General features: G+C 33.2%; 1 protein-coding gene and 2 pseudogenes across 3 annotated transcripts; all 3 read left to right on the forward strand.

Annotated features, from left to right (window-relative positions):
* The first annotated feature begins 186 nt into the window (after positions 1 to 186).
* LOC105109552 (calcium permeable stress-gated cation channel 1-like) lies at positions 187 to 857 on the forward strand (annotated as a pseudogene).
* Position 858: 1 nt separating this feature from the next.
* On the forward strand, positions 859 to 3354 carry LOC105109537 (calcium permeable stress-gated cation channel 1-like; annotated as a pseudogene).
* Positions 3355 to 5993: 2639 nt separating this feature from the next.
* On the forward strand, positions 5994 to 14725 carry LOC105109539 (lysine-specific demethylase JMJ25-like). Of its 3 annotated transcripts, none has more exons than XR_839278.1 (14): positions 5994 to 6283; positions 6788 to 7918; positions 8044 to 8156; positions 8252 to 8351; positions 8541 to 8673; positions 8774 to 8828; positions 8928 to 9624; positions 9836 to 10165; positions 10837 to 11259; positions 11336 to 11408; positions 11506 to 11591; positions 11687 to 13136; positions 14234 to 14353; positions 14442 to 14708. XR_839278.1 is itself a non-coding variant. In XM_011004276.1 (13 exons), the coding sequence occupies exons 2-13, from the start codon at positions 6797 to 6799 to the stop codon at positions 14514 to 14516; spliced, it is 3327 nt and encodes a 1108-aa protein (XP_011002578.1). In that variant the 5' UTR covers positions 5994 to 6283; positions 6788 to 6796; the 3' UTR covers positions 14517 to 14725. The 3 variants fall into 3 exon arrangements, 1 of the variants encoding a protein (XP_011002578.1); XR_839277.1 differs by having other exon boundaries at positions 13066 to 13136; XM_011004276.1 differs by lacking the exon at positions 11687 to 13136 and having other exon boundaries at positions 14442 to 14725.
* The last annotated feature ends 937 nt before the right edge of the window (positions 14726 to 15662 follow it).

A 15662-nucleotide genomic window follows, 5' to 3' on the forward strand; every position in this document is an offset into this window, starting at 1 on the left:
CATCAATTGATCTCCAGTTCTTTCACTTGAAGTCAAAGAAAAAGACAAACTTTAATAAACAAATCCACTCGCTATTTTTCGACCTTCATCACAAAGTGGAGCAATGGAGAGGAGTAGAAGATTGGAATGGCGCGTGATGGAAAGAAGAGATGAACCAAGAAGAAAGAGGCTTTAAAATTTTGAATTAGAGATATATTTGATTGTTGCAAGAATTGTAATAGCCACGTCTTGGCCAGAGGTAGAGGAGTGAGCGAGCTTGTCTTTCTTCCAAAATTAGCTTTTTTTCTGGTGAATCATCCAGATCATTATCTCTCTCACCAGGTATGTTCCTGCTCAAACTGAATTTATATTGTAAATAATCTTTGGTAGAAAGCTGTTAAGAAACCTTTTGATTGGAAATTTTCACTTCTGATAGTTCTAGAATATAAATTTTTAATGCAGGTGGTGTGCAATGCTAACAATCTAGCCAGCTTGGTCAAGAAGAAGGAAAGCAAACTGAAGTGGCTTGACTACTACCAAAACAAGTATTCCAGGAATCAATCGCAGAGGCCTTAGAAGGTACTTCTCGAAATGCAACCTGATATATCTTAAGAAGCTACTGCCTCATGTCCAAATCAACTGAATACTGCCTTTTCTTTCACCAAATTTCAGTTTTGACCTCAATTTTTATTCTTCTCTGCTGTTTCAGACCGGCTTTCTTGGGCTTTGGGGGGCAAAAGTGGATGCAATTGATCATCATGTGTCGGAAATTGAGAAATTGTCAAAAGAAGTCCCTGCCTTCATTTTCTTATCTAAACTCCATAATGATTCAAAAACTTTGAGCCACTTAGTTGTTTTTTAGCATATATATCTAGCTTCTTACTGCGAAAAAAGCTAGTATATGAAGTTTATTAGTCCCTTAGAAGTTTTTTGTTTCCCATTCACTATTTGCATAGTGCATCACCACTCTGTTTTGATATGATGGATGGTTCTGTTATTATTCAGATAGCAGAAGATAGGAAAAGATTTTAAATGATCCCAATTCTATCATGCCAGCTGCATTCGTTTCGTTCAAGACTCGATGGGGTGCAGCATTTTGTGCACAAACTCAACAATCAAGAAATCCAACTTTGTTTTTAACAGAGTGGGCTCCTGAGCCTCGCGATGTGTATTGGGAAAACTTAGCCATTCCATATGTGTCACTTACTGTTAGGAGGCTGATAGTTGGAGTTTCATTTTTTTTTCTCGCCTTCTTATTCTTGATCCCTATTGCATTTGTAAATCTCTAGCAAGTATTGAGGGAATTGAGAAAAACCTTCCCTTTTTGAAGCCTGTTATTTAAATGTGAGTTTCCTTTCATCACAATGCTTTATCACTTAGTTGCAAGATTCCCTTCTTAGAAATTACTGATTGCTTTTTTTTTTCATGCAGAGAATTTATCAGATCAGTTGTCCAAGGATTTCTACCTGGGATTGCGCTGAAACTCTCTCTCACCTTCTTGCTGGCGGTATTGATGATGATGTCTAAATTTGAAGGCTTCATGTCTCTATCATCTTTGGAAAGGAGATCAGCAATGAGATACTACATTTTCATCATTATCGATGTGTTCCTTGGAAGCATACTCACCAGGGCTGTGTTCAAACAGCTAAATTCTTTTATCAATCAGTCTGTTAGCAAGTATGTTATTCTCAGAATTCTGTTCATACTCTACCCTCAGCATTTCCTCTACAATTTAAGTGAAGTGTTTTCTTTATTTATGTATTTCTTGCACATTCCATGTGTGCAGAATTCCTGAAACAATCGGTGTAGCTATTCCAATGAAAGCAACTTTCTTCATAACCTATTTAATGGTTGATGGATGGGCTGGAATGGCTGGAGAAATTCTAATGCTGAAACCACTGATAATTTACTACTTGAAGAATTTCTTTTTGGTGAAGACTGAGAAAGACAGGCAAGAGGCAATGGATGCTGGTAGTCTAGTTTTCAACACCAGCGAACCCCGTATGCAGTTATATTTTATGATGGGGCTTGTATACGCAGCAGTCACGCCTGTTCTCCTTCCATTTATAGTTATTTTCTTCAGCTTTTCTTATGTAGTGTTCCGTCATCAGGTAAGGATTCTATCCTTTTGGTTTGTTACAGTCATATATAAAACTATTTTTAAGACCTCACATAGGTTAATCTGTCATGCTAACAATGCCTTAGTAACCAATCGCTTAGGATTTTGAATCTCACCATCTCAAGTTGTACTTGCGCAGATCATAAATTTTTACAAACAAGAGTATGAAAGTGGCGCCGCGTTCTGGCCTTCTGTCCATGGGCGTATTATTACTGCACTAGTAATCTCACAGCTGTGTATGATGGGACTGTTGAGTACAAGCTTCCCAGTCAACACCATTTGCCATTGCTCTTCCTGTACGCACTATATGATTCCATATCTTCTGCAACATCCACTACAGATCTGCATTTGTCGCATATCCATTGCGGGTTTGTGACTGTCTGCATATAGCAGAGTTGATGCGTTTCTTGTCAGTTCAAGTATTGATTTATTCTGTAAATCCCCTTTTTAGTTTCCATTGATTTTCCTGCATAATGCTCATCATTTCTTATATCCATCTGAAATTATTATAGGAGATGTCAATATAGAATTAACTATTGCTAGCATTTGACACACGAAAAAAAAGGTTGTGCGTGTCTATAACTAGTTGTAGACAATTGATTCTGTCATGATGCTTGTCAAATAATCTTGCAGAATCGCAAAAGAATCCATATAACCTCCCCCAACTAGTCCAGGATTAAGGCTTTGCTGTTGTTGATGACAGTCAAATGAATTCAAGCAATTATGCACTAATGAAGAGATACCCTGGAACGAGCAAGTTCTTCGAACTTTAATTGAGTCAGAACAAAATGAGTCAAATGCTGCAGAATACTAATGCTGTCTGGGGTTCTGGTTTTTCAGGAAGCAATGATGAAAGATACCCTGGAACGAGCAAGTTCTTCGAACTTTAATTGCAAATCCTACCTTCAGAATGCATATAGATCCAGTTTTCAAAGGTGATGATGATGATTGTGCCGAGTATCTGAGCGAAAAGCTAGAAACTGATAGTGACTGTTTTAGTGCCTACAGCTCGCCAATCGCAAAGAAATACACCAGCAATAAGAAGTAGATCATCCTCACCGGCTTCATCCGATGAAGATAGAACAGTAGAGCCTGAAGTATGACACTTACAAGCCACCATCTCACTGCATGGCATATTGCAATGACATGAGACAGCTAGATTAGGCATTACCTTTGTGTAGTTTTCTCTGCTTTTAGCCTTTGAGCATCCAACCTGATGATCATTCATAATATATACAACAAAAATACTTAAATTATATAATTTATTAGGTGGGTCCAACAAACTATTAGTTTAATTAAGTTAATCAAGTAATATGAGGAAAATTTTGTGATGATCAAGGAATAATTAGTGATATTATATTAATTATTTTCTAAGTCCAAAAGAAATAAACACAAAAAATAAAATAGAAAATAAAATTCATGATACACCAAAAATAATAAGAATATCTCCATTTAAGATGTTTTTTGTCAGACTTTGTATTTTTTTCTAAAAAATAAACTTCAAAGATAATTAATAGAATATAACTAATTATTCTTTAAGCATTATAAAATTTTTCATAATCCGTCTAGTTCTTTTTTCTTTTTTTTCAACAATGTAATCCAATAAACTAAAAACAAGATAGGTTTAGTGGTTTAAATATTTTTTTTATTTTCAAGATTAAATTTTCTTAAATTACAAGAAAAAAAGATATTTGATTTATAAATTGTAATGAAAAATATACTTTAACTTCATCATAGATTAAACAATTAACTAATGTGATTTAAATCAACGTTTTATTTTTTAAGTTAAAATAATATTTTATTTTTTAAAATAAACTGAATTTTAATAAAGTTAAAAATATCATAAATTTATCGCCACAAAGCTTAAATTCAATTGAGGTTAACTCTCGTGTTTTTGAATTAATTAATTAGGCGAAGTCAAATTTAATAACAGCCGTAGGATCAGGCGTAATCTGAATTTTTGAATATTACTAATTTGTGCCCTTTACGTGACTTAGCACGGGTTTCCACGTATCTAAACGCCCTTGACTTGCGGTTACAATTTACATGCAACAATTCCTTGACACGCAAGGTTTTGTTTTAATTCCTAAGATCATGGAATATTAATGTTAATTAATTATAACTATTTAATATTGTTTTCTAAATTAAATACACCTTTAATGTTTCCTTGATAGAATCAATTGAATTGGGATCTCTGTAGATTTGGCAATATTGGAGGGATCCTTTCCTTTTTCATAGAAATAATAAGTATTTAAATCGCTTTCTAATTATTATTTTTTCTTATCATATGTTTTAATATTTAACCTTGCTATGATCTAAAAATTGAACGTAAATTATAAGCATGTCCTCTTTATCCTTTTATTTTAATTTAAAAGAATATATAATTTTTTAAAAAAAATACACACGTGTACACATATATGAAGTGGAAAAATGCTTGAAGAAGAAAAAAAAGAGAGTTAGAAAATAATAAATTTAGTTAAAGTAACACCATACCATCATTAAACACAGTGCCCCACTACAACTTATAAAATAAATATATATCTAAACTGTACATATGAAGAATATAATTGAATAATATAATTCATAAGTAACGTTTTAGATTTATTTCTAAAAATTATCCCTTTGAATTTTATAAGCTTGGCATCATTATAAATTTATATACTTATTAATTTTAGAATTATAAAATTAGTTAAAATATATATAATTTAGCTTAAATATTCATATTAATAAAAAAAATATACCTAAACTAGTTGTTAATATTAAATTAATGTTTTTGATATTAAATAGATAAATCATCGAGTTAATTTATTGTTTTAGTAATGCTTTTTTTACTCTATAAATTTTTTTAAAAAATAGGGATACAAACAATTAAATAGTTAAATAAAAATTAGTTAATTTTTTTTTATAAATACGAACCCTTAATTTTCTATTACCTTCCTTTTTACATCGCTATGCTTGGCCTAATATAACAATCCAAACCACAAAAGGAAAATCCAATACCGTATGAAGTAAAATTATCAAAAATCTTATCTGGTTTTAAACAGATTGGATTCATGAATTATAAATATTAACTTGAATAAATTTAGATAAAAGAAAATTTTATTATTTTAAAAACTTAATTTTGACTAACTTAATTAGTTTACATGTTATATACATCATTTTTTTATTTAATTTAAGTTAAAATTAATATCAAATTCCTAAAAAATCATCAAGCTAATAAAAAAGTCATGTCAGGTTTGACAATATCTTTTTTATTTCAATTCAATGTTGAACAACTCCGGGCCAAATAAAAAGCCAAAACCAAAAAATTATATTTTTATATATTATTTTTAGTCTTAACAACTACAACAAGGTAGCTATATAAATAGTTGAAATATCTTTTTTTGTTCTGAAATGCTATGTTTACACCTCACTATAGAACAACTAAAAGCAAGAAAAAATGCATATATTTGGGCCAACATCTCTTTTTCTTGGTTTTCCTTTTTTTAAAAAAAAAAAACTTATAAATTTCAAAGCCTTTATGCCTTAACTTCAAAAATCAAAATTTTAATAGTAACATATAAAATTAAAAATTAAAAATATTTATATAAATAAATTTGAATTTAAAATTATATCTTTTAACATTTATATTACTTTATTAATTTTATAAATTACTCATATTAATTATATAATTAATAATATCATGATTATATTATATAAAAAATAACTAAATTAGATATATAATTATATTAAAATTAATTTAATATAAAATATATTAAAATATAATTGATTTTTTAAACAGTTTTTTACTATTGAAATGCATATAAATAAAACAACTATATTTATATCATTTTAACAATTATTTTATCAATTTAACTCTTTAATATAACATCTCCCGGAGATTATGTGAAACCAAAAAGGTAAAAAAGAAATAAAAATAAAAAGACCAAAACAACGAGCGTTAGAGAATCAGTCCCTTTGTTTTGAAGGGAATTTGCATCTCTTTCGTCATCTCCCTCTTCTTCTATATCAACAAAAACAAATTCTTTATTACATTGTTTTCCTCTTCTCTCAAACATTCCCTTATACACCCGGAATACTCATTCACCTAACCATAAAGTCAACAGCTTTTTCATTTTTTCCTTCATACAGAATAAAGAGATAATCTGATTCCCTTTGGTTTTATTTTTTTTACTTGATGATCAGGTTAGTTTCAAAATTCTGTCTTTTTTTGTGTTTGAATGGTTGGCCTTCTGCTGATATTGATATTGTATATATAACTTTTTTCTGTGGTTTTGATTGGATTTGAATGGTGGGTTTTGATTGGATTTCTGTATGATTATGCAATTCTGTGTTTCTATGATTTCAATTTTGTTTTTCTGTTTATGGGGTTTTGTCTTTTATGCTGTTTCAGCTGACTTGACTCCAAGTCAAGTCAATGCAGACCTTTTTTCTCTTTGTTTTCTTTAGTCTATCTGTTACTGTGAATTTGGTTCAGTTTTTTTTTCTTTTTTTCTTTTTCAGTTTCGGTTGATTTTTGTGTGTATAATGAGAAAAGAAAGAGAATTTTGTAGATTTTGCAATGTGGGGATTGTTTTCTTTTGATGGGGTTTTTGTTTTATGTGAACAAGAGAGCTGAAAAGTTTAGATTTTGGACTCTGTTGCTTTGGCTGAAGAGTGATGGTTTTATGTGTTTGATTTTGTTTGCAGTGACAGACAATGGCTGCTATGATTGCTAAGTCTAGGATTAACCGGGATGATGATAATAAAATTAGGAGATTTCAAGGGGCTTCCTTGAATTTTTCATTGCATGAAACAAGGGAAAGAGTTAAGAAGTCCCGGCAAAATAAGTTTAATGAGGTAGTAGCATCTAAGATGAGAAGGAAGATTTCGTGTAAGAAAGTGGAAGTGATTCAATTGTCATCAGATAGTGATGATGATGACTGGTCTCCCCGAAGGAGAAAGAAGGCTCCGAATAGGAAACTTATATTAGCCCCAGAAAGTGAACTTTCAGCGAGTGATGAGGAGTGCTCACCTTCGGAAAGAAGGAACGATTTGTCTGAGAAAATTAAGCCAGCCCCGGAGGTGGAATGGTCGAAAAGTGATGACCAGTGGTATCTTGGAGCAAGAAGGAAAGATTCATCTAAGAAAACTAATCCGGCCCCTGAGATTGAATTGTTGAAAAGTAATGATCATTGGTGTCCGGGAAGAAGAAGGAAATCTTCATCTAATAAAACTAAGCCAGCCTCAGAAATTGAATTGATGAAAAGTGATGATCAACAGTGTCTAGGAACAAGAAGCAAAGCTTCATCAAAGAAAATTACGTTAACCCCAGATGTTGGATTTTCAGGGAGTATTGGTGAGTTGCCCCCAACAGGAGTCAAAACATCATCTAAGAAAATTAAGTCAACTTCAGAAATTGAGCTGTCACATAGTAGTGATGAGTGGTCTCCTGGAGGGAGAAGAAAAACTTCATCTAAAAAATTGAAGCCAGTTATGGAATCTGACTTTTTGGAGAGTAATGGATTTCCAAAGAGGCAGAAGGATGGTTTAAAAAAGCGTAGCAGAAGCGGTTCTGTAGGTGTAGGTTTTGATCTTGATTCGGAAGAGGATGTTTTGGAAGCAATTTGTCTAGTAAAAATGAGAGAGCGAATAAGAAATAGGATTTCAATTACTGAGATGAATGAGAGGTGTCTGAAAGATGCCAGAGAAAAAAATATAGATTCTATGAATTCTTCTTTCTGTACTTCTTCTTCAGAATCAGCTTCTTCTAGCTTATCAGTTTCAGTTTCAAAACATGATGGTTATAGCAATGGTGTGTCTACAGCGAGAAATGTGAAGGTATTGTAACCCTTTCAATTTGTTTGGGTGCTGCATTAAGTTTTATTTTCTGTTGCCATATCTGTTGGAGAGACTGGCCCCCTTTATCGTAGCTGAATGCTGCTAGTATTTCTTGCTTCAAACAGGCCAAAGGACAACAAATCAAACTATGTCATCAGTGCATGAAAAGAGAAAGAAGAACTGTTGTTGTTTGTAAGAAATGTGAAAGAATGTACTGCATACAGTGCATCAAGCAATGGTAAAGTTTCTAAAAACAATTATATTTTCCAACCTGATTAGTTTTGGATGGATGGAGTTAGATTTCTTTTGTCTTTGACTTTATGTTGTTTATAGGTATCCTGAGATGACAGAAGGTCAATTTGCGGAACAATGCCCATTTTGTTGTAAAAAATGCAATTGCAATGTGTGTTTGCACTCGAGTGGATTGGTTAAGGTTCGTTGTATATTCCTTTTTCTCCTTGCTTTTGATCTGTGAAGATATTAGAAGGAGAAAAAAAAGAAGCAAAAGGCATAATGTTAAATACTGGACATCTTGGCAACTGGAGGAGTAACTTTTTTTCAAAATTTCCTTTGGGTGTTTTTTACTATTTTGTAAATAGTGCATAATATTTCTCATCTCTAGGCATCCAAAAGGAATATCACCGACCATGAAAAGGTTCGGCATCTGCATTATTTGATCAAGTCACTGCTTCCTTTTCTGGAACAAATCTGTGATGAACAAACTGAAGAAGTTCAGATTGAGGCTGGTATTGGAGGTATCCTTTGTTCACTATTGCAGAATTTGATGTGATCATACGATTTCTTCTGTTAAACTTTGTTTAGCTGAAAAGTATTTGATGTGCTTATGGCAACCAGGTTTCCCTGTTGATATAGCTGAGAACTTTTGCTATAGCAATGAGCGTGTTTATTGGTAAGAATCTTGTCTCCACTGAACAGGTTATTACCATCTGATTTCATTCTTTCAAATTAAAGCTCATTTACTGCATTTCTCTCGGGGATTGTTGGGCAGCAACTACTGTGCCACTTCCATCGTTGACTTCCATCGCAGCTGTAGAAAATGTGCTTATGAACTGTGCCTCAGTTGTTGTCGAGAAATTCGAAAGGGAAGCCTTTCAAGTCGTGCTGAAAATCTTTTTTGGTATGTGGATAGAGGCTTTGATTATATGCATGGTGGAGATCCACTGCCTTGTCAATACCAAAATCCTTGTGACCACAGCGAGTCTTTGGTTCTACCATGGAATGCCAGTGAAGATGGGAGCATTTCTTGCCCTCCACAAGAATTGGGTGGTTGTGGTGATTGTTTATTGGAGCTAAAGCGTATCCTTCCACTGGGATGGGTTGCGAAGTTGAAAAAAAAGGCAGAAGAATTATTGGGAATCTGTGATACTGAACAGGCAAGTTTGACTTGCAAGTGTAATGAAGCAGGGCAAGGGGTGTTGAGAAGAGCAGCTTTTAGGGAAGGATCTGAGGACAATTACTTGTATTGTCCAGCTTCAAAGGATATTCTTGAGTATGAAGAACTTTTTCACTTCCAAAAGCACTGGGTTAAAGGTGAGCCAGTAATAGTTCGTGATGTTCTTGAGCAGACAACTCGTTTGAGCTGGGAGCCAAAGGTCATGTGGCGTGCATTATGTGAAAATGTGGATTCACATATTAGTTCAAAAATGTCTGATGTGAAGGCTATTGATTGTCTGGCTTGTTGCGAGGTTCAGCTCCAATATCCTTCCTTGCAGTTATATTTCAGCCACAAACATTTATCAAAGCCATTTGCATGATGAGCAAAATCACTTGTTTTGCTTTACAAGTGCTAGAAAAGAAATAATGTTTCACATATACTTTCTGAATTTCTTGCACTAAACTTGTAATATTTTCCTTTTACTTTTACTAACAGAACACTGACTTTGTAAAAATATTCAGGTGGAGATCAATACCCGGCAGTTTTTTAAAGGCTACACGGAAGGGAGAACATATCATAACTTTTGGCCTGAAATGCTTAAGCTCAAGGACTGGCCTCCATCTGATAAATTCGAAAATCTTTTGCCACGCCACTGTGACGAGTTTAACAGTGCACTGCCATTTCAAGAATACAGTGATCCAAATGCTGGAATCCTTAATGTTGCTGTGAAGTTTCCAGCAGATCACCTGAAACCAGATTTGGGTCCCAAAACTTACATTGCATATGGTACAAGAGAAGAGCTTGGAAGAGGGGACTCAGTGACCAAGCTTCACTGTGACATGTCAGATGCGGTATGTCTTATAGATCTAACACTGTATTTTGTGTAGTAAAAGATGGTTATTTGAATGATGAGCTATTCCTTTTTCTGAAAATGGCTATTTATCTAAGCTCAAATTTCTATTAACTATTTACATCTTGATGTCCCATAATGAATTTAAGTGAACTCTCACCTTTCCAATCAAAGTTGTTCTCTGTCATATAAATCATGGGGATTCATAGGTTTATTACTTTGGATTATTTTATATTCCTTTCAGTTTAGGATGAGAGAACAGAATTTGCCTTTTGGTTGGAGGATGTGCTGTTTGCTTGGGAGTATCAGGTTCTTTATTGGGCAAAGAAACCAGATGGTCCAGGCATTTGACTTTTGCCTGCATCAAGTGACAAGTCACGTGTAACTTTATGGAAATGTTGTGCTTGAAATTGCACTTCTGTGATGATGTCTCAAATGTCTATCATCAAACAAAAATACACGCTTTCAATTTTCATAGCAACTTCCTCTGAATTTCTGGTCCAAATTTGCACAATGAGCAAGCTTTGATCTCTTAAGCTGCTTATCATTCATTAGGCCAGAGCTTTGAATGCCTTGATTGTTCATAATACATCATTTGTTCTTGTTGATTTCTTGTTAACGCAACCATACCTTCTTTTTTCTAAACAGAGGAAAATTTGGTCTCTGATGTAGGTAAATATTTTGACACATACTGCTGAAGTAGCATTAAGTCAAGAACAATGCTCCGCCATTGAGCTGTTGAAAATGAAGCACAAGGCTCAGGATGAGAAGGAATATTTAGAACAAGACAAGGTAGACAATCCTCACATTGAACTTGATCAGGGAAATGATATTTTGAAAGAAGAGATGGATGTCTCAGAAATTAGAGAGCCTCAGAAGGCCCCCTGTGAAATTAATGAAAAACTTGAGAACACTGAAGATGTGTTAAGAGGAGCTACACTTTCTGGTTTGCCCTCAGAAGTGGAGACTATGGACAAAGCAGATGGTGCCGCCTTGTGGGACATTTTCAGGAGGGAGGATGTTCCCAAGTTAGAGGAATATTTGAGAAAGCACCACAGAGAATTCAGGCACAATTACTGTGCCCCTGTAGAACAGGTAAATTCATTGGTTTGTTTTTTCTTTTAGCCTAGTTCTTTGTCATTAGTACTGAAAATGAGCTGGTTATGATTAGGTCGTTCATCCAATTCATGACCAATGTTTCTATTTAACTGTGGAGCATAAAAGGAAACTGAAGGAGGAATTTGGTGAGTATCCTAATGCATTGGTTTTATTTGCTTTTGACATTTTGAGTCCAATATATGCTGTTTTGGTAGTTAATACTTTGATTTGCTTACACACTAGGAGTTGAAGCCTGGACATTTGAACAAAGAGGTGGAGAGGCTGTATTTATACCTGCTGGATGCCCACACCAAGTGAGGAATCTACAGGTAAGTCGGAGACTTTTTTTTACCATTCTTAAAATGCTTAAAGATTTTGTAATTTGTTCATGTTAAACTAATTTGTCTTTTCTTTTTGTACAAAGGAAAGTGCTTTCTCGTAGAAAGCAAAGCATGAATGATGACACAAGTCATCATCCCATTGAATTGTGGCTCCACCCTTGTAGGTCCCACAAATCAAAGTTTGATAATTCTATGTCATGATTCATGAAGCAAAATTCATGCTGTATTGCATGGCTCATCTAAAAATATTCTAGAGTTTGGATGATAATTTCTATCTAACAATTAAAGGATCAGGAAAATTCCCATCACCCCCATTCGATAATAGCCTTTCACAACTAATGGCAATAATAGTTATCTAGCCTAGTATAGACACAATTTCGTCTTCATTAATATTTTTTTTCAGAAATAATTTTTTTACTAAAAAAAAGGAATTGAAAGTACACGAATAGTCTTTGAAATTGTTTGTAAACTTTTTTGTTGTTTTTTCCTCTCGTCTAAACAACAACCAAGAGCACTCGAGTTTTCATCAAACCTTTATGATTCAAAATTTGTCCCATGAGTTGAGTCAACTTTTAGCTTGTTTTCAAAAACATGTAGGAAAACTAATGCTCTGACTATGAAGAATGCTTTCTTTCCTCCTTTTGTTTTGTTCCAACATACGTTCATTCTCAAAATGGCAAAGCATTAATCCTCTTATTTCCAGTTTTGTTCAAAAAAAAAATGTCTATTGCTGGAGTGTCTTCTTTCTTATTTACTCTCTCAAAAATCGAACTTCAACGAACTTTTTTACTTTCAATATGAAAGGTAACGCTGTGAAGTTCATAAAGAGCAGACATGTCATGAGACATGACATTTTCTACGTATTTTAATGTGTTCTTAACATGGTGTGCATATTAAATACCATACCCTTATAGTTTTCTACCAAGTTGAATAGGATGCTCTTGGTAGGCTAGAACAAAACTCTTATCTAATCAACATCAACACAACAATAGAAAGAAAATCTCTCAGTCAAAGTTTCTTCTCGTCTGCTCTAAACTCTACTTTTAAATGATCCAATACTCATCTAGTCAAATTCTCTCTTTTGTTTGTCTTGAAAGAAAGTATCTTGGTTTGGAACCTCTCCTCCACTCAGGCATATTTGAACGTGTCTCCTTTTATGGTTTGTTTGTCTTAGTGGTTGAAACTTGATTTGTTTGTCTCGTGGTTGAAAAACAATTTCAACCACCGAAAAGCATCAATTAATGTTTTTTGATGGTTGAAACAGACAGACACTTATACCACCAATGACTAGGGTACCCCCCTCACTCCAAATTAACCAGACTTGGAGATGCAGGGGGTTTTGAACAGTCAGATATGAATATGTTACAATAAGACCAGATGATAAGCACGATTGGATCACTTGAAAAGCCCGCCTGGCATAATTTTTTATCCAATCATTGGATCTTGCTCAAATTTTATCAAGAGATTCTATGGACGTTGTTCTACATGGGACCAGCTGGCCTTGCGGCTCACATTGAGAAGGCCTTCAAAAAAGTAATAGAAGATGCTATTTGATTCAATTTTATTATTTTCCTATTTGAGTTTTTATCCTTAATTTTGTTTTTTGTTTTTTGTTTTTTGTTTTTTGTTTTTTGTTTTTTGTTTTTTGTTTTTTGTTTTTTGTTTTTTGTTTATCCTCTTAGTTTAGGGATTCTAAGTTTCCTTCAAATCTATTTAATTTTTTTTGAGAGGTAGACAATTAGAGAATAAATTATTCATTAATAAAGCGTGATTAGGATTAGAATTTTGTTTTAGACCTTTTTTGAAAATTCTCTCTTTATTCTTTGAATCCTAATCTAATTAGGTTTCACTGTCACTTGGATGGCAAATTGAGTGTCCATTTGCGTGCATCCAGTAAGAATTGAACCTATAAATTCACCAATTATGAGTTGGGTGCTTTAACCATTCACCCTTGATGCTTAGCAGTAATCCTCGTACTCATACATGGTGAATAATTAAATTCCAATTGAAATGAAATCTTTGGGATAAATCAATATGATTTAAATATAGGAGAAATCAATGAAAGTGCATCATTTCAAATTGAGAAAGATAAAGAATTCTCATTTTTTTTAAGATTCATGGACTCAATTCAATTTAGTGGGATCTTTCATTTACATTTTTTTTCCATCAAAAATGTTTTTATGGTCTTCAAAATTTCCTAGATGCTACTTGTGGGCAAAATCTTATGGGAAATCATGTATCATCATGATCAAATCACTACTATGATATAAATTTTTTAGTGAATGCTATTTTCCAATTGCATTTTCCCAATTACAGTTAAGAGGGTATTCAAACCTTTTCTCAAACATGTTTGAAATTCTCTTCATGAATTCAATTTTGAGTTTTCAATAAAATTTCATGTTTGGAATATTTGAAGTATTGAGAATTGAATTTCAAATGAAATTCATTCTCAAAAATTTAAGTATTATAAATTTGCGTCATGCATACAGTCTTAGGATTAAGAGGAAGGATGAAAGGCTGACAACCATAGTGGTAGAAAATTTCCTGACACCAAATTAACAAGAAGTTACTGTGTATTTTATATTCTATTGTTTACCACTATCTGAATTGCTTTAATTTACAACATGCAGTCTTGCACAAAAGTTGCTGTCGACTTTGTCTCGCCCGAAAATATAAGGGAATGCCTCCGGTTAACTGAAGAGTTTCGACGACTTCCGGTGAACCATAGAGCCAGAGAGGATAAACTAGAGGTAACTTCTTTCCTGATACAAATATATTATGCATCGATTACATTATTTTAACTTTATCTCTTCATCTTTTTTTAACAATGTGGAACAGATAAAGAAAATGATAATCTATGCAATCGATAAAGCCATTATAGACTTGCAAGAGCTAACAAAATCACAGCACTGAGCTTTGCCGCGTCTACTTCCAACAGGCAGGCAGACAACACAGATACTGCAGCAGCACATTTTTTATTCTCTTTTAGATTTCCATATGGACATACATTGCCTTCACCCTGTTGTCATGGCTGCACTAAAGGCTATCGGCAGCAATTTTCTCTAAGTTGCCATTGAAATAAAATAAAAGGTTTAATTATGAGCACATCGCCTCTTTGTTCTTATTTGGTTTTTATGGATCTTTTTTTTTTTTTTGGCATAGTTGCTCTTGGGTTCTGTTTGAAGAAAACAATGCCTGCATTACCTCAGCATACTGCTTGATATTTGGCCGGCTACTTCATGGACATGGAAAGATGTAATGGATGGGATCTTGTTCATATCTGGAACAAAAGTAGGTGGAGATGAGGAAATCATAACAAAAAATAAGTTGCAAATGGATTTTTAATGCTATGGAGAGAATTATTATTTCCTCATGAGACCTTCAGTTTTGTTGGGACGAGGAAAAGAAAGCTAACAAGATAAAAATGACTGAAGATAGATGGAGAAAGAGATGGTATTAAACAAAATATAATAAGATTGCAAGTAAAATTAAGTTTACATCGGATTGCATTTGGTTAGAAAGGAAGCAAGGATATACAAATTATATAAATATATAGACAAAAATATATAAAAACAATTTTTAAATGAGTTTTTATTCTTTCTATACAATGTTAATAATAAGTCTTCGGATCCATGATCCAAGAGCTTAATTCAAAGATGAAAAAGAAACATACTCTCACGTCCAACTTTCCTTATAATGGGACATGATGCCAAGCATTCAAGCTTCTGATTTGTTTTCTCTCGTTCAAGCAAATCTAGATCTGCATGATAAACAAGCAGAGCATTAAAGCTAAGCTGATAGCATATCCAAACTTGTATACATTTTCTGGGTAGATCCAAGTCTATAATTTATCTTGAAAATATCAATATTTAATAGATTAATCCGAGCCTATAATTTTGTTAAGAAATTAATCTATTTCGTTTATTTTATAAAAAATTCTTAGTTTCAACATGTAAATTTAGATGGAGTTTTGGTTGAATTAAACAAGTTCTTTGTATTATAGGTATAGTAATTAAATGCTATTTAACATCTCAAAAATATTCCTTGTTGCAGTTAAAC

The sequence above is a fragment of the Populus euphratica genome, unplaced genomic scaffold (assembly GCF_000495115.2).
Source record: "Populus euphratica unplaced genomic scaffold, PopEup_1.0 scaffold220.1, whole genome shotgun sequence".
NCBI classification, from domain to species: domain Eukaryota; kingdom Viridiplantae; phylum Streptophyta; class Magnoliopsida; order Malpighiales; family Salicaceae; genus Populus; species Populus euphratica.